General features: G+C 36.2%; 1 protein-coding gene across 1 annotated transcript in view; it reads right to left on the minus strand.

The window, feature by feature from the left end:
• LOC145680876 (uncharacterized) overlaps positions 1–24,832 on the minus strand; it is a 37,209-nt gene extending 12,377 nt beyond the window's left edge. The window contains exon 1 of the mRNA XM_081752017.1: positions 24,744–24,832. Within this exon, the coding sequence (XP_081608143.1) occupies positions 24,744–24,800 (57 nt within the window). The 5' untranslated portion in view covers positions 24,801–24,832. The remainder of the gene's footprint in view (positions 1–24,743) is intronic.
• Between the last annotated feature and the right edge of the window lie 1,723 nt (positions 24,833–26,555).

Raw genomic sequence — 26,555 nt, forward strand, 5'->3', positions numbered from 1 at the left:
GTGTTATGGGAAATTTTTTGGAAAAAGTCCGAAATGTGAGGAATGTGCTATGGGAGTTATTTATGGGCGAAAAACTGTCCTTAGTCAAACACAAATCGGTTCATTCTCTCTCTCATCAAATTGACTAGATACTTCCCAATGAGATAGAAACGTGAAACTTTGCAGAGAGGTACCCTATAATGACGAGCATAGAAAAATTCCTAAATGTGTGGCATGCGTTATGAGAATTTTTTTTTTATTGGCGAAAAACTGTTCTTAGCCAAGGAGAAATTGTTTCATTCTCTCAATCATCAAATTGATTAGGTACTTTCTAATGAGGTATAGACGTGAAACTTTGCATAGAAGCATCCTATAATGACTAGAATACAGAAAAAGTCCGAAATGTGATTAATGTGCTATAGGATTTTTTTTATGGGCGAGAAACTGTCCTTAGCCAAACATAAATATGTTCGTCCTCTCACTCATCAAGCTGATTAGGTACTTCACAATGAGATATAAACGTGAAATTCTTCATAAAGGTACCTTATAATGGCTTAAGTGTGAAAAAATTCCGAAATGTGAGGAATGTGCTATTGGAATTTTTTTATGGGCGAAAAACTGTCCTTAGCAAAGCATGGTTCATTGAGTCACTCATCACATTGATTTGTTAGTTTCCAACGAGATAATGACCTGAAGCTGTGCATAAACGTACCTTATAATGACTTGAGTGTGAAAAAGGACCGTAATGTGAGGAATGTGCAATGAGAAATTTTTCATGAATGCAAACTGTTCTTAGCAAAGTAGAAATCCGTTCATTGATTCACTCATCACATTGATTTGCTAGTTTCCAATGAGATAGAGACGTGAAAGTCTGCATAAAGGTATCTTATAATGACTTGAGTGTGAAAAAAGTATTAAATGTGAAGAATGTGCAATGGGAATTTTTTTATGGGTGAAAAACTATTTTTAGCGAAGCAGATATCAGTTCATTCATTCACTCGTTACATTGATTAAGTACTTGTTTATGAAATATTGATGTAAAAGTCTGTATATTGGTACCTTATAATGACTTGAGTATGGAAAAGTTTTGAAATTTAAGTAATGTAGTAAAGGAATTTTTTATGGGTGAAAACTGTCCTTAGCCAAGCAGAAATCTGTTCACTTACTGATTGACTCATTCATAGCATTAATTAGGTACTTCCCAATGAGATAGAAGGATGAATCTCTGTATAAAGGTACCTTATAATGATTTGAGTATGGAAAATGTCCGAAAATTAAGGAAGTGCTATGGAAAAATTTTATGGGTGAAAAATGTCCTTAGTCAAGCAGAAATCGTTTCACTCACTCGCTCATCACATTGATTTTGTATTTCCAATGAGATAAGTCGTGAAACTCTGCATAAAGGTATCTTATAATGACCTGAGTATGGAAAAAGTCCGAAATGTGACGAATGTGGTATGGGATTTTTTTATAGACGAAAAATTGTCCGTAGCCATTAGGTACTTCCCAATGAGATGAAGATGTGAATGTCTACACGAAGGTAGCTTATAATGGCTTGAATATGAAAAATATTCGAAATTTAAGGAATGTGCTATGGAATTTCCTATGGGCAAAAAATTGTCCTTACTCAAACAGAGATCGGTTTATTTACTCACACATCATTGATTAGATGCTTCCAAATGAGATAGAGAATTGAAACTCTGCATAATGGTACCCACCTTATGTAATGACCTGTGTAAGTAAAGGTTCCAAATTAAGGAATGTACTATGGGAATTTTTATGGGCGAAAAACTGTCTATAGCCTTCAGGTATTTCTTAATGAGATAAAGATGCGAAACTTTCCATAAAGGTACAGTATAACGGCTTGAAAATGAAATTTGAGGAATTTGCTATGGAAATTTTTTCATTAGCAAAAAAACTGTCCTTACAATCAGAAATCGGGAACGATTCCGTTATTGAGCACATCATGTGCATAGTGATAATGTTGTCAATCGTCTGAGTGCTCGACTTGGTGCCCTTCTCGTTGGTTTATTGGCTACCACGTGCGCCTTTGGTGTATGGGGTCCTGGGTTCGATTCCCGGTGGAAGAGCCTTTGGAATCTTGTTTCAAACTCTCCTCAATGTTTCTCTGTTCGTGTCCCTGTCATTCTAGGTTAATAGAAAAATGAGCTAAGGTCACTGAGAAAAATCCGTTATCCGGACAGCGGTATAGTGTACAAATATACGGGATCCTTATGTTTACTACAGAAATCAATACTTAATATACGTTATCCATATGCTACATATGTATTGCCCTCTTTCCCACTTAGATGTTACACAATGTCGTTGCAGGATGTCTGACATCTAACACCCTTCCGTACATTACGTACGTCAGCTATAAGTTACATACGACCATCTGTATGTGAGATCCTGACCGCCTACATACAGTCTTTTCGTTCGTGTGGAAATTGCGTTTATTCGAAACACTTATACGGAAAGTACGTTCAAATATACTTTTTCAGTTATACGTTTAGTCTACGTTAAGTCCAAGAACTAGAGAATTTATACATGTAACCAACGTTTTTACGTACGCCACATACAGTTTATCTCAGTGTGCGAGTAAAATAAGTGAAAGCTAGTAACAAGTAGTTAAGCAAGTTAATGAGGCACGTTCTGTGAATCAGTTAACTTTTAAAAGCGTGGGCTGAGACACGTACATACTGTCATAAATTTCGTGGCTGGAAACCCAGACAAGGAAAGCCAATATTTTGTCTTTTTTTCGGTGAATATTTTTCCTTTATTGCAGTCATTGGTATTAAATAGATATTGAAATTAATTTGATAATAATACAATGTAGAGGTGAGAATGTTTAAAATTAATGAAGTTTTCGAAGAAATGAGAAATCCAATTGTTCGAATTTATGTGAGACTAGCAACAAAATGTAACCGATTTTGTAAATATATTGGTACCAGAGTTATATTATAGTTACCACAGTCGATATGTAAAAATGTTCTTGATACTTCGTATCTCTATCTGTAAACAGTGTGAGAATCTCTTACGCATCAGCCTTTTCATCAACAGTGAATTTCGTGCCTTTGCTCTTCATATTTCCTGAATTTGCCCTCGTTCGCCCCCACTCCCTCGCCTTTGCTTGGCCTACTTCCTTACACCTCTTAAGCTTACAATTCCTGAATTTTAAGTTTCTTTTCCTATTTCAACTATCTTAAAGATAAGATTTTGTATTCCAGGAAAACGCCTATTTAAATAAGGTGGTGATTTCTTCATCTCCCTTTAGACTCCTTAAAAATTAAAAATATTCAATTTTAGCAATTTTCCTGTTGATTAGTCCCGGGACGCTACAATCGTGCCAAATTTCATCATTCTAACCCTGCTGCGAGTGCCTAAACATTTTGGGGTGTAGAAGACGTCAAATATAAATAACATGGAATTTTTTTTTTCTGTTCCCCATAAAACCACTCTAAATTTTCAAATTTTCAATTTTACTGATTTACTTAGGTAATACTAACGAAAACGTTGAAGCATACCGAATTTCACGTTTGTATTCCAATTTCAAGTACCTAAAATATGAGATTATAAGTCCAAAAAAAGGACTATTTAAATAGCATGGGGAATTTCTTCATCTCTTCTTTAGACTCCCTAAAAATTAAAAATATTCACTTTTGGCAATTTTTCTGTCGGTTATTTCCGAAAAACTACAATCATGTCAAATTTAATCATTGTAGCTGTATAGGAAGTGCCGTATAATTTTGAGGTATAAAAGGTGTCCCATATAAATATATACCATGGGAAAGATTTTTCAGTTCCCTATAAAACCACTCTAAAGTTGGAATTGTTTATTTTTACTGATTTATTTAGGTAATACTAATGAAAACGTACAAGCATACCGAATTTCATTTTTTTATTCCAATTCCAAGTTCCTAAAACATGAGATTATATGTAAAAAAAAAAAAAAAAAAAAAAAAAGACCCATTTAAATAACATGGGAAAATTTTTCATCTCCCTTCATCATTTCAACTTTCCACGTCAACCGGAAGCACCCCTTTAATTTATGTCAGTTCATGTAGTTTTATATACAGTTAGGTTTTTTTGTTGGCAAAATTATTAAGTTTACAAGCTATTTGAAAGGTGTATATCATTGGAAGGAAAACCCGAGGCAGTATGAAACTGCGCAACATGCGCGTCATGTAATGAACTCCGTAATTTCGCAATGTGAAAAGGTAGAGAACAACTAAGTATATTGAAACACCAGCTATGTCTAGTGATGTAAGAGCGAGGATTCAGCATCAAGGGTTTTGGGCCCTGTTGATACTCTTCGTATTTAGGTAATGAAAAATGAGATGTTAGCGATCGTGATTTTGTAGTTCGGGTAAATGAATTGGAATCTCGTTTGGACATAACGCTCTGACAGATATTTAATAGAATACATCCTCCCCGCTGTTCTAGTGGCTAGCATGTGCGCCTTTCTTGTACAGGGTCTTGGGTTCGATTCCCGGTGGGAGAGCCCTTATGAACTAATGTATGTGACCTAGTGTATGTGAACTAATGTACTAGGAACTTGTATGTGACACATTATGACTCCTTTAAAAATGTACAATTTTAAATTTAAATCCAGCAATATGCCACAATTGAGAATCCCAATATACGATATTGACATGGTGAACTACAAAAAGAAGTGAAATATGAACAAAAACACCAGAGGTGCAAAAAGTGCAGCCAAGTTCGTCAGCCTCAAAAAGTGTTAAGATGAGGATGGATGAGCCAAGTTCCTTGGCCACTGCATCTGAAAGGAACACTGGAACTTGGCGCGAGGTGTCAAGGAAATTGATGTTAAGGAACCTTAGGGTTAGTGGTGGTGGGCGTGGTGGGTTTGGGACCACCATCAACCTTAGGAATATCAACTTTGCTAAGGCGCTAAGGCACATGTACAGTATACTGCAGTAAGATTGGTGGTTCGAAACCGAGACAAGGAAAACTTATATTCCTCCATGAAGTGTCAAAGTAAATGGTGTTAACGAGCCATAGGGATGGTGTTTGTGAGCGTGGTGGATTTTGGGGTCACCACTAACCTTAGGGCTGAAATGTCCCGGCCGTGAAACTAGGAACAGACATCTTAATGTATTCGAACATGTTAGACACCTCGCGCCAAGCTCCAGTGTTCCTTTCAGATGCAGTGGCCAAGGAACTTGGCTCATCCATCCTCATCTTAACCCTTTTTGAGGCTGACGAACTTGGCTGCACTTTTTGTACCTCTGGTGTTTCTGTTCGTATACCCTAATTTCAAGGATGATCCAAAGTAAACAGAAGTTAAACCTTGGCAACAATCGACATCCAGTGCTTCGGAGGGAAGTCGGAAGTGTTAGGAACCGGCAGTTCTATGCATTTTCGTGTTCGGAATAACGTGTGATGTGATGTATTTTTCACGGTATATTTCACATTTTCTTCACTTATAAGCTTGAAAGTAATCATTGTAACATGCTTTGTCTCGGGTACTAGAGACTGTGCTGTTGACGATACTTAACACTTCTGACATCGCTTCAAAGGATTTCGTATCCACTGCTGTCAAGGCTTATCGTTTTTCTGCCTTGAACCAATCATAAAGTCAGAACATATCTCAAAATTCGGTTAAAGGAATGTCTGGGAATTTCACCCTGCAGGGAATACTCTACACACAAATTGAACATTAATGAAATATGAATTTTTGGATTGTATATGCGTGGCTTCCTTTACATTGATAAGGCCACCAAATTTGAAATAGAACCTTTTGCAGTTTGGCTTTTCTGCAATTTTGAACAGCCCTAGCTCTGAAACTATCCACTTTTCCCCACAGGTCCATATGAACTTTTTTTTTTTTTTTTTACTTATTTTGATGTGAGGAATGACCTTTTACAGTTCGTCAGTATAGTTCATTAACACTCTATATACATATTGTCAGTCTTATTCAGAGACGTTATGCCGTATGATTAGCGTCATATTAAGAGTTTGACTAACGTGTAGTGAAAATACACCTTACTTATGTCATCACCCACGACTTGCCGGTAGGGTTTCCAAAACACATAAGGAGAAATTAAAGTAATAGACTAGGCACTGAAATATGAAACATGCTGTTACCCATAAAAAAATGTTACAAATCTGTTTTTTGTACAGAGCTTCAATTATATTTTAGCTTTCTACTAGCAAAAATCATCCAAAATCGGCCTTGGGGAAAAGTTTCTGGTGCTAATTTTAAAAGAAAGTTTGCACTAGTTTCGCGTTGAAGTAACGAAGTGCACATATTTTACTAGTAGACGGCCCGTGTGACTCCTCTAAACTTTTTCAGCATTTCTCGTTTACATTGAGTAGAATACTGTGACTAACAGACACAAATCAAAGGAAACATATGATTTCTGAGCAATTAATGACTTTGTTAATGACTTATCTTATCTCCTACTTTTTGTGCTGTGTTCAATGTAGATTCAGCATTCGAAGATAGTTTATGAAAAAAATATGTTACCTTTAGTTAATATGATGTATTGCTTAGAGGTGAAAGGTTTGACAGCTCCCATAGGACATCTTCACATCATTATAATTGCAATTTTAATTTTGTTAGCCTGGTTGATGGCACAGGTTATAGAAAGCTCTACGGAATTTTAATATGATTTGAAATTTTATTAACCATTTATGATAGAGAGTAAAGAAGGAAATAGCGCCAGCACATTCAGTTGTGAATCGAAATTTAGTGACGCTAGTATATGCCGGAAAGATTTTATTCCCGATGACATTAGCAATAAGGTGACTATTTTAAAAAAGGTATCAGTACAATCTTGGAGTCTGCTGAAATGAGGAATGAGCAAAGAACAAGTGAATTCCTACTAAATTTTATTAGAGAAAATCAATCGCATCCAGTTTCTGTTCACGCTAATTGCCAAAACGGCCATACAAATTTAATGGATATTGAAAGATCACCAAAAATACGGAAAATTGAGGGCTCTCTCCAATCATCACAAGAGATATTACGATCTTCTAAACAATTTGATTGGAAGACGCAATGCTTTTTTGTGAGATTGCAGCAGTAATTGATGCTCATCGCCCGGAGAGACCACTGGTACACTCAGTCAAACATTACCTTTTAGAGACAACGTTCTTGAGATGTGCAAAGAAAGGAAAGATGAGTGGGAACTGAGAGTCAGGGTAGACTGTAAGACTGTCTTGACCTCGTAGTTTCTGAGGCAGTGTCACTCTCATTCCATGAGTGGAAAGAAACTGTTTTTAGTTACCACACAGGGGAATCCCCTCGGTCGATCACAAAATATTGAAATGATGACTGCTTTTGTAAAGTTGTCTGAATAGCTTGAGAACTGTGCTGAATCGGGTCTTTGTTTCTCTTGAAGACTTACAAATTAAAATGAAAGAATTGACAAATGACGGAAATGTATATTTCACAAAACCTCCGAAGCAAAACCTTAAAGAAAAATATGAGCACTATATATTTTTTTGGAGTGGTAAAAGGCAAAAGGAATGTAGTCTGCTTTCGCGATATCGCTAAGTATATCATCAACAGGAAGTGGTATGAAAGAAAAGAAAAAGAATATCAATGAAGAAAAGAGTCGAATAGTTACTATTGCAGCAACACTCATCATATCTGAAATTCGAGAGACTAATTTTAGTTTCAACAACTATTCTAGCCAAGAAGATATTCAGGGAAATCAAGAAGAATTCTAGGTTGAGATTTTCTACATCTTACGACGAAGTTATGAAGTTCAAACATTCAATAGTAGAGTATGAGAAACAGAGGATCAGATATCTGAAAACAACAATTTACCTCCAGTTTTTGTGCAGTGGGTAGCTTACAACATTGACCATAATTTGGTAACCCTGGACGGAAAAGAATCGTTTCATGAAATGGGTATTATTGTTGCATCAATATATAGTCATGAAGGAACATTTGGTTTCCATCCATCTGTCCCTCGAAAAAAAAAAGGCAGTCGCCAGTCTCATCAAGAAGTGGATAGTAAGTATAAGACAGTATGTAGCTCCAGAGGCATATAGTCTGGCTTGTACTGTGTTGAAACCATTTCGCGAACTACAGTTTCCGTATGTGCAACTGTCAGTTATAAATCTAGACTTGATATGGCACTTAACTGGAATTACTATTCCTGACCCGATGAGATCAAACTAGTCTGGATATACGCAAATAGCGATAGAAGCCACCCATCGCCAGCAGAAATTCACCTCCTGCCAATTTTGGACCTTAGTCCAAATGATTTAACCTGCATTCAACACTCCTCTACATTAAAAACAGCGGCTGCATTAAATGTTGTCACACCATGAGTTACATTAGATCAGCCGCTTTGGATTAAAGCTGTAGAAATTATTCCAGAGAAGTCATTAAATATTGTGTGCCGTCTGGGAGGATTCCATATAATGATGAGTTTCCTTGGAAGTATTGGAAGTTTGATGAATGGTTCAGGTTTGGAGAGTTCGTTTGAAACCGTCTACTAGCAGAATACAGTAAATCACATAGTGAGTCGAAATGCCTTTACAAGAGCAGGAGAGCACACATATGAATGGAATCAGCACTGATATTATTGCTTCTAAAGCCAATTATTATCAACAACAACGAGGATAGAGACGAAGAACTTTGAAAATCGAAAATTGAAGTCACTGAATGTTGTATTACTAAACTACGAAGAATTTGTGAAGGAGTGCTGGCCAAAGATATAAACTTATAGAATGTACTAGTGTCATCGACAATTCAAGACTGCTTATCAAAATATATGGCTTATTTGAAGAACTACTCCAGAACAACTCGACTTCGGATTCCATATTTGGAATATGTGCACATCTTGAAATTGTTCATAGCAGCAGAACGACTTGGAGATTGGAACGTACCTCACAGCAGTTACTGGTATGCTGAATCTATTCGCAGCCACAGGCCATAATCAGTATGCTAAGTGCGCGTCTTTATCTTCAGATGATGATAGGTTTGCCTGAAACCCATCCATATCTATTTCGTAATTTTCGACTCAAGGAAAGGCATGTCAGACAGTGTAAGACTGACATGGGTTCACACAATGCACAGATGTGCAGCAGTTCATGTATCAATGCGTAACTTAAAAGGTTTGAGTTATGTCACAAGTAATCAACAACTAGAATTAAGAAAAGCTGGAACGTACTGTGATAAAAATGACTTCACTGTCGTTCAACCCATTTCAACCTGTAGAACCTAATTTGAGATGGTTTTCCTCTGTTTTGACTGCAAGTGATAATGATAATATAAACTGTGATAAAGCAGAAGAAGTTGGTCTTAAAATACATGAAAAAATGGATGGAAAAATCATTTCAAGTATTACATTGAAAAGACTGATCAAGTGAAAACTCTGGTCAACCTCAGAACAAGTATTCGTATTGGTGATTCAACGATTTCAGTAGATAACTCAATCCTTTATTTTTTGTCGATTACTCGTTCCTGCAGAAAGAAATCAGAAATTATCAGAATATTTTTTATACAAGCTGACTGCTGAATCTACATCTCTTTTTAAAAACTGTATTAGCAAATGCTATTATTCAAGCATTCTTACCCAAGAATGCATTACCACCCAGTGATGTAGGTTACATGATCGATGGTGGTGCTTTGTTGTATAAAAGAAAGTGGAGCAAGGAAGGCACTTATCTGGACGTAGTCAACATGTATCTTCATTACTTGAAAACGATTTATAATTCAAAGTTGCTTATTGTGTTTGACGGATACAGTTCTGAACCATCGACTAAAGACGAGCATGATCGTAATTATGCAAAATTAATATCAGCCAATATCTCTTTTGACTTTTCAACATCTGTCCACCTAGTGATGTGAGGTGGAAAATTTTCCGCTTCCGCTATATTTTTCCGGAAAATTTTCCGTTCTAAAAAAATATCAGTAATCAAATAACAATTCCTCAGCAATCATGAAATTGATTGAATTCATGTATAGAAATGTTAAAAAGTGAAAGATCGTTTAAAGAATCTGAAACTTTTCATGGCTCAGACAATTTTCAGTACTATGTAGGAACAAGCTAAACAATTTTTCATGAATCTAAATATTTTCTGCCTTATATGGAAAAATTGAAGAACTTTTTATGAGTCGGAAAGTTTTCATCATTTTGAAGCAAGAAGTAAAACAACTTTCTTGTGAATCGGAAAGTTTTATTGCTCTGTAGAAACTAGTGAGAGGAATTTTCATAGATCGGAAAACTTTCATCACGATGTAGAAACAAGTGGAAACCACTTTTCATAGGCCTGGCAATTTTGAATATTATGTATAGTGATGTTAGGTGGAAAACTTTCCACTATATTTAACTGCACATAGAGCTACAAAATAGAATTTCAGTTGAGGAAAGTTAGTCAGCAACAAATTATAATTTTCCAATTAGCTTTCGGGAACCGGAAAATTTTCTATTTCAAGTTGGGAAATAAAATTTTACAGTGTTTCTCTCTCTCTCTTGCTCTGCGAGCTCCTTCGTTGCTAAGCGGTTAGCATACGCGCCTTTGGCATGGAAAACCTGGCTTCGATTCCCAACGGGAGCCCATATAGTTCGGATTCAACGTTAATCAGTTGGTACCGTTTTATATAGTCTCCCTGTTGAAAGAGACAAACTAAAAATCAACTCAATTCACCTACTCTCTCTCTCTCTCTCTCTCTCTCTCTCTCTCTCTCTCTCTCTGTGTGTGTGTGTGTGTGTGTGTGTGTGTGTGTGTGTGTGTGTGTGTGTGTGTGTGCGTGTATGCAAAGTGCAGAGAACATACCTCGAGTTTGTAGAGTACAAATATCCCATTCTATTATTTAAAATTTCAATTTATTAAAAGTCATGAATATTTTCCGATTCATAAAAATATACTCCACTTATTCATTCGATTCATGAAAACTTGTTCCACTTGTTCCTACATAGTACTGAAAATTGTCTAAGCCATGAAAATTTTCAAATTCTTTAAACGATCTTTCACTTTTTAAAATTTATATATATGAATTCAATCGATTTTATAAATACTGACGAATTGTTACTTGATCATTGATATTTGTTAAGAACGGAAAATTTTCCGGAAAAATATAGAAGAAAATTTTCCACCTCACATCTCGATTAAACAACCATGTAGGAATAAGTGGAGTATGTTTTTATGAATTGGAAAATTTTCCGTTTCAAAATTCTCCGGAAAATTTTCATCACTGTGTCCACCTCAACTACCAATAACTTCTAGCTAATCCTTTCAATAAAAAGAGATTAATTTCGCTTCTCAGTTATTATCTAAAAGAGGATGGTTAACTCATCAAACAAGCAGATGGCGACTTTTTGATTATATTTTCAGGGCTAGAGCTCGCTGTTACTAAAAGTACAACATTGTGTCAGATGATACTAGTATCAACTTGACAAAAGTGCTCTCCTTTCCGAGTTTAAGGGTAAATCCTGTAACAATTTGGCATCCGATATTTTTTGAATATACACCAATCACTGATCACAAAAATGCCGGTTGCCTGAATAACCACCTCACGGGAGGGGATTGGGAGGAGGGAAAAGACGAAATTTTAGACATTTCTATTATTCACTACATCTCCGTAACCACCGGAGTTAGAACATCCGAATTTCTTTTGTTTTGTTTGTTTAATTGTCTTCTACAATTTAAGTTTGGTGTATTTTTGAGCTAAATATAATGGTTTTATTATTTTCATTTTTACTCAGTATTGGTTGCGCGTGACGTCAGTTTTTCAGCCACAGATTCTTTTACAAGATCGAATTCGGAAAAATGCTTCCTCTAAAAGTTTTTCGTTATTTTATGCTCTTTCAAAAAATGTATACTTATATTAGTGTAGGACTAATAGTTCCTGAGTTATATACGACTTGATTCTGTCGTCTGCGAAACTGATCACGGCGCGGCCCAAGAGTTATCTTCCCACAAACGGTAAATATTAGCGGCTAATGATGATGGATATGTATCTTGTCTACCTGCAAGTATGTAATCCTGATGATTAAGTCTGTCTATCTAATTAAAATATCCATTTTAAATATTAATTGAGGGAATTTTTGGAAAATAACCCTTGTCAAAATTTCTCTGAAGAATGAAAAGAGAGCTTTCTCTAGCACACACTATGAGAAACTGTGCAAATCTATTTCTTTATACGTGTGTCTGATACCTTCTAAAACATGCAGAAACATGCAGCTTTATATATATTTTTCTAAAAAAAATCTTGTTCTGACAAGGACTGTTATTGGTCTAAGTCCTTTTATTTATGTACTACAATGGTACTGAACGAAATAGAGCAGGAACCAGAGTTCAAAATTGCCTTCGAAAAAAAGGTAAAATAAGATATGCCTAACATATTTTATAAATGATCAGTTTTTAAATTGTTAAATCTTATTTACAAAAGAAGCACTTGCCTATTAATAAGATTGTGTACAGTTGCTATGATACAATAAATCTATAATAAGAAGTGGTACAGAAGGAAACCATATTCTTAAGAAATCTCTACACAAGAAAACGAACTATTTGATTTTTAGAGTTAGTTTTCAATAATGTTATGCCACTCTTATATATCGAAAAAGATAAAGAAATTTGTGATGCCTTTAATGCATTATTCAGCCTTGTTTATCACTATGTTCATTAACTAATATTAAATTTTTATACTCGCTCGGATAACTACACATTGGAGTGCACAAGAAACCGCGATTCTTACATTTGCATTTGAAACTTACTCACTTTCTTCCTTCCACCATTTCATTCATTTCTCATCATCACCGTCTTCTTTAGCCTAACCGGCATAACCGTGGGACGTAAAACTCAAAGACTTCACACTGAAATATGCCGATTTCCCTCAATTGGGTATGATGCTCAAAATTCATAGAGGTTTTTTCATGATAGGCTAATAACTCCTGAAAGATTGTATCAATGGAAGAAATTAGATAGTCCGAAGTGTCTTTTCTGCCCGAAAGTCGGTACAGGATTACATAAAATTTATGAATGTGAAGCGGTTCAGCTAGTTTGGAAATTTGTAAGCACTTTAATCTGTAAAGTTTTGGACTTAAATGAAATACCTAATAATAAACTCATTGTAGACTATTTTAGCTCTAAAAAGTCAACTATTTCTCTCTCTAACTTTTTGATTATTTTAGCACGTAGTACTACATACAGTGTCTATAGATATAATTTATATTGCAGTTTTATTGTCCTCTGGATTTTTTGAGTATCTATATCCACCGTTTAAAGTATGCTATAAATAATTCTTATAAAGAAACTGTATCTCAAAATAATATTGTAGCCTTTTCAAATATATGGACATACAATGATGTACCTTCAACGAGCAAGAACTTGTGTATAAAATATAATACGCACTTATACGTTAAGTATAAATACGAAAATTTAAATTTGAAGAACAGTGTACAGTCTTGTTTATAAAATATTGATGATAGAATTACCGATGAAACCTTATTGAATGGAAATTAAAAATCTCAAATATATATAAAGTGGATAGCAAATTGTACTTGATTCTCTCTTGAAGTCAATTTTGAAATCTAGTCCCTGCTCTGTTTCGTTCAGTACCATTGTAGAACATAAATCCAAGAAATTGTAGCAAAAATAGCCATTGTCAAAACAAGATTTTTTCAGAAAAATGAATAGAAAGCTACATGTTTCTGCATGTTTTAGAACGTATCAGACAAACGTATAAAGAAACAAATTTGCATAGCTTCTCATAGTGCGTACTAGAAATCTTGTTTTGACAAGGGTTATTTTCCAAAAATCCAATCAATTGATATTAAAAATGGATATTTTAATTAGATTATAGACAGACTTAATCATCAGGATTATATACTTGCAGGCAGACGAGTTTATATATATATATATATATATATATATATATATATATATATATATATATATATATATATCAATCATCATCAGCTGCTAATATTTACCGTTTGTGGGAAGGTAACTCTTGGGTCGCGCCGTGATCAGTTTTGTACACGACAGAATAAAGTCGCTTATAACTCAGGAACTACTAGTCCTACACTAATATAAGTATACATTTTTTGAAAGAGCATAAAATGACAAACAACTTTTAGAGAAAAACTTTTTCCGAATTCGATCTTGTAAAGAATCTGTTAATAAAATACTGACGACACGCGCAACCAATACTGAGTAAAAATGAAAATAATAAGAAAACCATTATATTTAGCTCGAAAATGCACTAAACTTGAGTTGTAGATGACAATTAGACAAACAAAATAAAAGAAATTCGGATGCTCTAGCTCCAATAGTTACGGAGATATAGTGTATAATAGAAACGTCTAAAATTTCGGCTTTCCCTACCTCCCACTCCCTTCACGTGAGGTGTTTTTTCTGGCATCCGGCATTTTTGTAATCAGTGATTAGTGTATATTCAAAAAAAAAAAAAAAAAAAAAAAAAAAACACCGTATCCCAAATTGTTCCCTTAGAACATGATTTTCCCTTAGAACTTAATTTTTAACCCCGATGCCTAGACTATACTTATACTTCTTCTAATGCTTCAAATCTCTGTTATATTTTTATCCGATCAGAAGTTGGACATGGAAGAAAGGAAACAAAATTCATCCAAATTCGAGCCGTCAAAGAAGACATTGCTGATGATGTATCTAATGCATTACTCGTAATATATGGAATTAGTGTACGTGATACGGTATCTGCACCGTTTGGATTAGATAAGCAAGGCGTGGTCAATAATTTAAATCTAACGATCACAGCAGAAAGTTAGTTGCTATTCTGGATGACCCCAGATCGACAACAACAGAACTGAAAGAAGCTGGCCTGAAATTGTTAGCTTTTTTCATATAGCGGAAAATTTTAAAACTCCTTAAATTTGCTGCGTTATCAGACATATGAAGCTGATAGCTACAGATTATCAAAGTTGGAACAGCAAAATCTTCCTTCAACTGAAAATGCAGCATTCTATCATTGTCTTCTGGTGCATTTGTCACTTTTGGAATGGCAAACACTTGAACGTTCTTCCCTTTGTCCCAAAAGCTAAAAATGTAAAAGAAGAAGTCATGGTCGATCTTGAGCCTGTTCCCCAAAATATTTTAAACATGTTAGTATGTAAGTGTAACGTACCAAGCCATACTCAAGCAACTTTTGTTCATGTAGAAAACAAGGACTAACTTGTGTGACAGAATGTGGAGATTACCATGAAGATAGCTGTTATAATGTTGAAGATATAGCTTGGTTGACTAATTCTGATGAAGATAACACGTAGTGAAAAAGAAGTAGTTGGATCGCTTTATGATGGAAATAATTAATTGTTTCTGAAACACTTTCGTCTAGATTTGAGAACATGAAGATCTGCGTATTTTCTGAATTTTTACGTGTAAAAAATATAAACACACACAGTTCTTCATTAAGATACTTGCAATGAAGGAGGAGTTGAAGGTGAGATTGTTTTGTGTGATAATAATGGTGCCCGTAATGATAATAATGTGTATTTAGTCTTCGACGTTTGTTTTACGATTAATTAAAATATTGTATAACCAGAGTAAGTGCAACTTCTTCAAATCCTAAGGAAATTGTAAATTGATGAAGTGCAAATAATTTCCTAGAAAAGTATTTTCTGTTTTTTCTTAAATTAATTATAATTGTTGAATAACTAACAAGTTCGAGGCATAATGAAAAGATACGAGGCATAATTTTTATTATTCACTTAGCTCTTAAGAGTAATTGTTATACGCATCTTTACAGTTATATAACTTTTCTTGAATACGTTTGCATTAGACTCAAGAAATAATATAGGTTAATTCCCAACTCTTGTTTAAATTGACTTTTCTTAACCTTCCCCAAACATTTCTGGTAATAGCATCTATGTAGAGTAACAATATGAGGAAATAATTGATTCGGTAAAAATTGTTTCCAGATTACTAGCCCACACGCCAACACTATAAGGGAATACTGTTTTGATTTCTCTCAATGTGTTTGTATTCAACCCTACAGAAAAGTCGTGGCTGGCCTTTTTCGATATAAATTATGGATAACATGCAAGTTAGCACCACTCGTTAGTCAAATTATTTGTACGGTATTAATCCTACAAGAAACCTGTCTGAATAAGTCTGTGTGTGTTTTGTTGGCTTACTCTTATAAATTGGTGTTGCGATTAGGGATGGCCACAAAGTTCCTGTTCCGGCAGAACCTGTTCCGCGAGAAACCGGTTATTGAAGATCCGGTTTTCAGAACCGGCTCTGGTTCCAGGTCTGGATCCGAAAATCTCGGTTCCGGATAGGGATGCGCTCGAGTCGAGACATGTCTCGAATCTCGACTCGACTCGACTCGAATTCGAGTCGAGATTCGAGTCGAGACACACTTTGTAAAATTCGAGACGAGTCGAGACAAACGTATTTCTCGACTCGAATTTTCGAGTCGAGACACGAGTCGAGTCGAGACGGCTCTTAAAAATCTCGACTCGACTCGAATGTCTCGAAAATCTTTCTATAATTTTTAATATTATTTTGAAGAAAGTATTCACTCAGAAACAGCCTTGAAACCAATTCCAGCTTTTATTCCTTCAGAAAGGTACAGAAAGCATAAAATTAATAGTTAATCTTTAAAGATCAAGATTTAATTTTCAGCTCAATTCAGTTAATTAGAACTAATAGTTAATGTCGTTGTATTTGGTTGTACTGCAAATATAATGATAATAATAATAATAATAATTGATTATCTAGTTTGTATAAAACTATTTTCCGTAGTCAAAATCTAGTTTGTATAAAACTATTGCGATAAAGTGAACTTCATAAATTCTCTGAATGAGCAGTTGGTAGTCTATAGTAATTTAGCATAGTTATAATTATTGTGTTTTCGTTCCCATGAACGCAATAGGGTTACGTAACTTCTGGATTATTCGCTTGCCCAACTATTCTGAGGCTTTAATATGTTGCAGCATATCACGAACTACGGATAATATATAATGTAACATTTGTTGTAAATCACATATTATGATACGAGACTATTTTACATAGTATATCTTATCTAATATAAATAAAATAAAGAGTTTGTTTGTTTGTTTGTCTGTCTGTCTGTGTGCGACCTGGGGACCAGACGAGTGGACCGAGAGTTCCCAAAATTTGGTCACAGGTACCTTAGTCCAGACCCCAGATCAAGACAAAGCGTTTTTTTAAATTTCGAACCAGGGGGGTCTCGGGGGGGACGTTTACTGGGACCGACCTGGGGACCAGACAAGTTGACCGAGAGTTACCAAATTTTGGTCACGGATACCTTGGTCCAGGTCCCAGTCTAGGGCGAAGCGTTTTTGTCAAAATTGGAACCAGGGGGTCTCAGGGGGGCGTTTAGCGAGACATGTAGTAAAAGTAATCCAAATTGATCGACATTAGTGTCAAATCCATAGTTTTCACGGTCGCTGAGATCAATGGTGACACTTCCATCAGCGATGACTTGCAAATGCAGCTACTACTGTATGCGGGCCGGGTGTCAGCGGATGAGGAATACCGAGACATGTATAAATAGCCCATATTGATTGATACTAGTGTCAAATCCATAGTTTTCGCGGTCACTGAAATGAATGGTGATACTTCCACAGGCGTTGACTTCCAAATACAGCCCCCATGCGAATAATGGGTATATTAAGCTAGTATTACAATAAATGGACTGCTTGGATGCCAAGAACTAGTACAGATAAGTACCATTCACTTCTATGAATAGGTATTTTTTAAAAGGATTTTTGTAAACACTAAGTTATAAAACAATGAACTACATACAGTAGTTATGGTTTTGGTTCCCAACATAAAAGAAATATGGATTGTTCATGAGATATTGAACTTCAACTTTCACTCCTGGAAAATTTCAATTTTGGAGTTAGGCAACTCTGCATCAAAGCAGTTCACTGTAAGATAAATACATTCCGCACATTAGTAACATAGTTGTTCAGGGGCCTTCGATTTCCATCCTCTCAAATGAAAGCTGAACGGTTGCTTGATACATGCTGACTATATAGGAGAAATAGTGTATTAAGTTTTCGATCTTTGGTGCGTATCCGTATTTACACTCTGATATAACTTTAAGTTCACACTCAAATCGAGCTAATTGTTTAATGCATTTCGAAAGCTTTTGTTTTTATGCAGCTCATAAATGAAAATCTATTTCATTTCATTTATGTACTAAGAAACTATGAACGTAAAGTGGACTCGACCTAGCCCCGTGGCCGCTGTGACTCAGTGGCACAGCTCTCACCCTTGGTGTGTGAGGACTCTGATTCTGTGTGTGTGTGTGTGTGTGAACTCCGCGGCTAGTGTACGCGTATTTGCCGTGGAAGACTCGGGTTCAATTCCCGGCGCGAGCTCATGTAGTTCGGATTCCACGTTAATCAGTAGGTCTACATTTCATATATCCTCGCTGCTGAAAGAGACGGTAAAGTCAAAATCAACTCAACAATATATGTGTGTGTGTGCTTATGTGTAGAGGTCTGCGCGGATACAAAATATCGCATCCGCATCCGTACCGCGTCCGCAGCATCTCTATCCGCACCCGCATCCGCAACATCTCTATCCGCACCCGCATCCGCAGATAATGAGGTAGCAAATATATACAAATTACATATTCTATAATACACGTAGTTTTCTGAATCAAACGAAACAATATGTTAATCAGTTTCCTCGTGATCAAATACCAACTACGATAAATAAAATGCAATACAAACCGTGCATATACAAATTAGAAATTAATAAACGATTTATGTACTTATCCAAGATCTTCAAATGCAGATATCGGACCAAAATAATGCCACGTAGGTAATATCCCCTCAATCGACTAATTTTAGAGCACGTCACTAAGTTTTTAAACTTCATCATTACTCATAAAAAAGGGGCATTTGTTCTAAACACAAAGGCGAAATAGAAATAATCGTTATTAAGAAATAAAAATTGATCACAGGACCGCAAACACATCCACATATCCCGAACTGACACTAGCACCAGTAATTGCACTAAATTTAAAAAATAAGTGACGAAACTAACAACGCAATACAATGCATGCTTTCACGACCAAGCTCATTCGTGGCTTAGCGGTTAGCGTACGCGCCTTTGGCGTGGGAGACCCGGTTCCAATTCCCAGCAGGAGCTCATGTGGTTCGGATTCGACGTTAATCAGTAGGTCAACGTCTCATATAGCCTCGCTGCTGAACGGGACGTTAAACTCAAAAGTCAACTCAAGCTTTCACGACCACGCTTTTACTGAAACTAGAAGTGAAAAAGAGGCCCAGAATATACACACAAGAAGAAAGAGAGAGAGAAACAATTGCTGTTATAAAACTCCAATCCCTCGGAATGTTCATTGAGGTCCGTGGCACCTCTCCGAAGAGAGAAATCTGTGCGGTCGCAAATGTGCATTCACTATCTGCTCCTGTACTTCAAAGGAAACAGTGAAGATTTTTTCTTTTTCTCTTTTTTTTTTAAGAAAGGGAGAGAGAAAGATGAGCATATGATGTGATTTGTTTACTATTTCGGTGACGCCCTTCTCCAGTTTGTCACAAAAGGTAAAGATAATTCTGCTGGCCAGTTTTCAGTTTATGGAAGGGGATGCGGTGTTTTAAATTAGGGTTTTGGTTCCTGACCTCTCGGGCTAGAAAAACTTTATTTGAAGACATTGCTTCCTCTTCAAGGCGAATGGTCTGAAAATTTTCAGCTTTATCAGAGGGGCTTTGGCGGCCAATAGCGGTACTTGAGGAGTAGCGATGAGGCCTGTCGTTTCTTTGTGTTTAGGTCAGAGATGTCATTCACCCACAAAACGGCTGCTAAAAATATTGAAACAGCAATAAAAGGAGAACTCTCTTGTGTCATTTTTTGTCCTTTTGCTGTCACAGAGTCTCAAGCTTCAAACATACTTGTATTTTGATTTTAGTATTTTTTAACTGGTTTTAAAACTTTTAATTGAAAATGAACGTTTCTAGTGTTCTTTCCACCATTATCAGAAATTTCACAGCATTTTTTTTAGGAAACATTATCCGCAACTTTATCCGCTATCCGCACAGAAAAGATATATATATCCGCAAATACCAATTTTGATGCGGATATCCGCATCCGCGCAGACCTCTACTTATGTGAATTTCCTCGTGGCTGTATGGTTAACACATACGCCTTGATCGCGGGAGACTCTGGTTCGATTTACGGTGGAAGCTCATGAAGTTGTTACCGGTATCCCACTTTAAACTGTAGATCCATGCCTCATATAACTATAGATATAATATATATGCCTTTGATACACTTATTTTCGACTTGGAAGCCATCGAAAATTTCCGGATATAGAGTCCCGTAGACCGAAAATGAGAAACATGGGTACAGAGTAAAACAGCCATAGAAATTTAAGCTTTTTAGGCTAACTTAATCCTTACATATAATGCAACTAGCTTGGCCAAGTTATAATGGAGGAAATGCTATCATTGCAACACTCTGAGAATAGAAAATGTTCGTCAGGTATTACTATCCCCCCTCTCCTGCAGAATGAAAACCCTGACTAAAACTCAATATATATATATATATATATATATATATATATATATATATATATATATATATATATATATATATATATATATATATATATATATATATATATTAACTATTTTGTGTAATGTAACAAACAGTGGCGGATAGTATTCATGTTTCCTTGCAGAGGTCCTTACGAGGGTTCGCTTCCATCTTCCTCTCCCCAAGAACTAAAATAAATTAAAAAATTGCTATTACTTGTTAATCTTGTACAAAGGACGCAATTAAAGTCCCAGTGTAACACCCCTTCACATTTAGATTTTTCCCCTGGAAGAAAACCAGTTATTATTGTTTCTTGATTTCTCAGTCTCACCTACATAAACATACGAATAGAATTACAGGATAGGACATGTTTAGATTGCTTGCACGTGACATCTAACTATATTTCTCATCAAATGTGTCACAGATGAAAATTTCCGTTTGTACTGCCTCTATTTTCTGGTACATATGTTTCATTTATGTTATGTTGCTAAAATTCGTGAGGAAACAAGTACAGACTGCGCCTGTGTGCCTGAAAAACGTAAATGTACTGGATAATTATTTCTTCACTTTCTTCCAGAAAAAAAAGTAACCCATCTCATGTCGGCTAACAAAAGGAGGTAGCGGACCAAAGATAGCCGTTGTTTACCTAAGATCGTTACACAGCAGGGGTTTCATTCAGTCAGAGGGAAAAGAAAAAATAATTTAAGGTTTCTACATTTGTTTTGAACTGCAATATACTTCTTCCTTTTATTTTAAGAACCATTTCCTTCTCATTTGTCTGCATCAGAAAAAAAATGCAAAAAAATCACTAGAATGTGCCTATTTACCCAAAGTACGTACTAGATCACTAGTTCAATAGTAAAATCACTAAATCTAGTACGAAATCATAAATGTGGCATCCCTGGGTTGGAGCAAAAGTAATGGTTGGAGTAAAAACTAGTCCGTATTTCTACTGCGTTCTGTTGTTGAATTCACAGAAATGTTCAAAAATAAATTCAAGAAGTAAAACACGGTCCTACAAAAGACTGTTTACTTGCTCACTGGTTTTCGTATTGTGAACTGAAACTCAAGTGCGCAGTCATGTTGAATACTTCTGTCCCTTTCTACTTTACAACTTGAGGTGGGATGAGGGTCAGGATAGATCTAGTGATATACCGCTAAAGGAAGTGCTTCAGTACAGAGTCGGAAGCGGTATGTATTGTTTATACTACTTACAACGTTACCCCTCACATAAAATATAAATTCACCCTTTCTCCCTTCCCTTTTTCGAATACAATGAACCGACTCTTTTGCTGAAGAAAGATGCTAAAAGAAAATTGAAACATCTGTGTCTAAACTTTCTTTGAAGCGCAGTTTTTTGTATTTGTAAGGTTTAGCGAGTGTTTTCGAGATAGCCAAATTTTTTACCATGGACTCCTGCTGCGAACTGACCGTGAGTAAACACCCGATCTCGCTGTGCTCAATTTCTCTCGCACACGTGAAATGGGTTTGTTGTTTCCAAAACAAATAGGAAGTTACCTTGTGCTTTTGCATTTCTGCACGCACACAGGTACCATTGTTGTTTTAATGATCAGAAGAAATATCAAAACCATCCGATATATATGATACGAAACAGCTAACAGAGGGAGGCAAAGATAAAAGTAGGCCTATACCAAGTTTTCCCCGTGGTACCATTACGGAGAATAAATATTTGATAAAGTCACGTAGATGCGCTTAAACCTATTCCATCTGTCCTTATAACTTTTCTGGTCTCATCAATTTCTCAGGAGAATACGTACAACATATGTCCAAATTCCATATATACTCTTTCTAAACTAATGAGTAAACTCACTAAGAACACCAACTGATATCAATAAACATTAAAGAAAACAATACTTTATACTTCTATCATTTGGTACACATCTCTATGAAGCACAGCTTGTTTCTTTTCGAAATAGCTCCTTCGTGTCACAGCTGTGGTTAGTTTTGTTTTGTGTTAGGATGAAAGAGAGAAATGCAACATTTGCTTCGCGGTGAAGTTATATATATTATTAAGATGAGCGGTGATAAGCGAGGTTTAACAAAGAGTGCCTTTCGGATGCACAATTTAACGGGTAGTTGCAGTCCGTGTTGAGAATCGAACCAAAGCTATGTAAGACATGTTATGACAAATCCAAAAGGTGTGTTGTATCGGTGCAGTACCAGTTTTTCAAGTTTTTCAAAATGTTCCAAAACCCAAAGAATAATCTTTAATTTCTGATATTTTAGTCGTCACAAATTACAATTTTATAATGTAGTCAATGTTTATAATTACTGGGCAGTTGGGCGTTTAAACTAATGACATCATAATAAAGTCAAAACCATAATTTTGAGTTGAATTGATTCTGAGTTTGACGTCCCGTTCAGCAGCGAGGCTATGTGAGACGTGGACCTACTGATTAACGTGGAATCCGAACCACATGAACTCCCACCGGGAATCAAGCCCAGGTTTCCCACGCCAAAGGCAAGTATGCTAACCGTTAGCCACGAAGGAGCTCCACCATAATTTTAGTGGGCGTTAAGAAATATCTCGCCAGTGCTTTTACAATAAATAAAATTTTATAAGTATTAAAGAATAGTGGTAAGAGATTTTATAATAGCTCTTTTATTTATGAGATATGAGTATTTTGAAAAAAAAACTAAAGAATAGGTTGGCGGAACCATAAAAGACTTTCTTATAAATACATACACACCTTACTCACCTTTTATAATTGCGATGCTTACGTTCTCCATAAAAACAGAAATTCTCTTTTAGTGATACTTTACACAAGATCATGAAGTGGATTGAAATTTAATTAAAGGCAAAATACAATACAATAATCCACAAATATTGCCTCAAGTGAGTTTAAAGATTTCTAAACACTAGTGCGAAACCGGGCTCTGCCGTTGCGATCGATTTACAGGTCTTGAGACGAAAGTAAGAAGGGACTTACGCACACAGTAAGTAAAAACAATTAATATGCCTGTAACTTTCCCCCAAATGGGTGTATCTTAAAACTAACCTCACCATTATTTTTCTAATTAAATTCTAGCCCGAAATTATGTATCATATTACCCTATTCCCATTTTGAAAACTTGACCTTAATTCAAAATGGTGGATTTCAATATGGCTGCCATCAAGGTCATATCTACCATACGACTTCCCCCCAGGACTTATATGTATCCACATGGTTTTTCTTCACTTTTCTTCATTAACGCTCCGTTTACAAAGAGTAGTAAGGGACTTCTGTAGTAATCTCTAATAACCACATCACAACTCTTAAATGTTATTGAAAAAAATAGAAAACATGCACCATGGCAAAAATTTGTCATCACAAGTAATGATGCATACATGCCTTCTATCAGCAAAAAAGTTTCATTGAAATTGGAGCCGGACATTTGAGTGATGTCCCTTGTGGGATGTGATTGAACGTGACGTCAGAGCACATCGCCCCCCTTCCCGGAATTTACGGGAATTAGGTGACTTGAGTGAGAACATGTGGTGCCAGCTCTCTCCAGCAACCTATCAAGGATCATTGCGTGTATCCCAAGACGTGTCGCCGTTTTTATCCATGCCAAAAGTCGACATACTGACAATTAGGTAGGTAGTCATGATGGTCTGGCTGATGTGTGCGTATATTTTAACTCGTACATTTTGTCTCGACTCGAATTTCGAGACGTCTCGACTCGAATTCGAGTCGAGTCGAGACAGACACTGTCGAGTCGAGACACGAGTCGAGACAGAAACATATTTTCGAGTCGAGACACGAGTCGAGACAACATTTTCTCGAGACGAGTCGAGACAGGCTTAAATCTCGACTCGACTCGACTCGAATGCATCCCTAGTTCCGGAACCGGATCTCAAGAAACCAGTTTCAAACCTGGATCCGAAAACCTAGTTCTGGAACCAAATCTCAGGGACCGGTTCCAGACTTGGACCCGAAATAAGGTTCCGGAACCAGATCCGTTCAGAGCCGAAAATCGGTTCCATCAGGAACCGGTTCTGGCCATCTCTAGTTGCGATTAGTGAAAGTGAGAATGCTTGCTTCAACAATGCACGAAATCACAAGTAATTATACTAGTAATAATCATGCTAAAATTATTTAAGAAAACATAAGCAAGAAGCAATTAAAGTATAATTTTAGTTTTCTATTTATAGATGCGAAAGTAAATCCCAGATAAAGATGCTAGTATTATAATTTATATAATTAAACTAATGAAGACAATATTTTTGCCCTTTAAATAAAAAAAAATCATCAACTTACTGAGCATATTGACAAAATAAAAAGTAACGTGTTACTTGGGTTTCTATTTCCTTCCATTGCTGGTGGTTAGATATCCAGATATAAAGTCGTAAGGAATCTCGTAAAGATTAAAGTCGTCATTTATACTAAAATACATTTAAAGGTTATCCTCAGTTTACAAAAGCATGTTATTAACTGCTATAAAATTCTTTATTAAACCGTAATATGCCAAAAAGGAAATGGTTTTAGCTAAGTAAACAGCGTTGCTCATAGTTGAGACTAGTAACAATATTTAAACAAATTTTTAACACGATACAGTAAAGAGTAATCAACAGCAATAAAGAAAAGATTACAGAAATATAATCTCACACGAGTATGTTTGAAGTAAGAATTAGCGAGCTTTAATCCTCATTTGTGTGCCTTTCTGCACGGTTTGTTCGACGAAAACTCTCCTAAAACTTATCTGTTTTTAATGAAATGTTGTGTGTAGCTTCCTGCAACTTTCCAAAGTAAGTTTGTTGTTTAGGGTTGTCATCTATCCACTGGCGCAAATCCCGGGGGTACGAGGGGGACATGTTCCCCTAATCTTGGACCTGAATTAAAACATGCTTTTTGGGATAAGTCTGATAATTTGTGTCCGACTGCCACAAAGGAATGTAAGATGAAATTTGTTTCTCTTGGCTTTTCCATTTTTAATAAAATGAAGGCGTGCGACTGTGCGTGACGTAACCTGATATGAAATCTTATCTCTTCCTCTCCCCTAGGCCCTAGCTCACGAAGAGTATATAGAGTATCCAATGTCATTTCATTTTTTAAAAAAGAATCGCATTCTATAGTATTTCAAACTGAACTTCTTGCTGTAATGCGTTTAGTAGTATCATCAATATGTATTAATTCCACATCCGCTACTTGGGCACAAATTGCAATAAATGCCAGAGGAGGATATGCCCCTCTCCTCTTGCTGGAATGTTGTCTCAGCTGTAGGTGCGGGCACAAATTCCGGGGAAATGGGAAGACATGTCCCCCCCAACATTGGAACTGGAGTTTCTCCCAATAATCCGATTTGAAAAGTGCTTTTTGCATATAAGTATGATGATTTGTGTCCGAGCGCCACAAAGTAAAGTGAGATGAAATTTGTTTCTCTTGGCTTTTCCATTTTCAATAAAATGAAGGCGTGCGACTGTGCGTGACGTAACCTGATATGAAATCTTATCTCCTCCTCTCCCCTAGGCCTTAGCTCACGAAGAGTATATAGAGTATCCAATGTCAGTAGAACCCATCTTTTCAGTGAATGCGCATTTAATCTATTTGTAGTATCAGCCTAGGCATCTACTCATGCTTCATAAGCTAACTAACTCTATAGCCTATGGAACCCGGAGCTTCAATGCCGCGTTCACAAAAGCTTTCCATTCACTTCTATCCTTAGCCAACTGGATCCAATTTCTACTTTGTATTCCTATCTCTGCGTGATCCATCTTAATATTGTCCTCCCATCTGCGCCTAGGTCTTCCTAATGGTCGTTCTCCGATTCGTCTTACCGCTAACACTTTGGAAGCGCCCTACTTTCTTCCATCCTGGCTATATGTCCTGCCCACCTAAGCCTCCTAGACTTGATGACCTAACAATGTTGGGTAAACCATATAAATTATGTAGTTCGTCGTTATGAAGTTTCCACCATTCCCCATTCCCGTTACTCTTGGATCCGAATATTCGTCTGAGCATCTTGTTCTCAAATACTTTCAGTCTATGTGCTTCCCTCAGAGTAAGCGACCATGTTTCGAAATCATACAGAACAACAGGTATGATTATCGTTTTATATATTTTAAACTTCAA

Source organism: Thermobia domestica, chromosome 3 (assembly GCF_964235325.1).
Source record: "Thermobia domestica chromosome 3, izTheDome1.hap1.1, whole genome shotgun sequence".
Classification (NCBI taxonomy): domain Eukaryota; kingdom Metazoa; phylum Arthropoda; class Insecta; order Zygentoma; family Lepismatidae; genus Thermobia; species Thermobia domestica.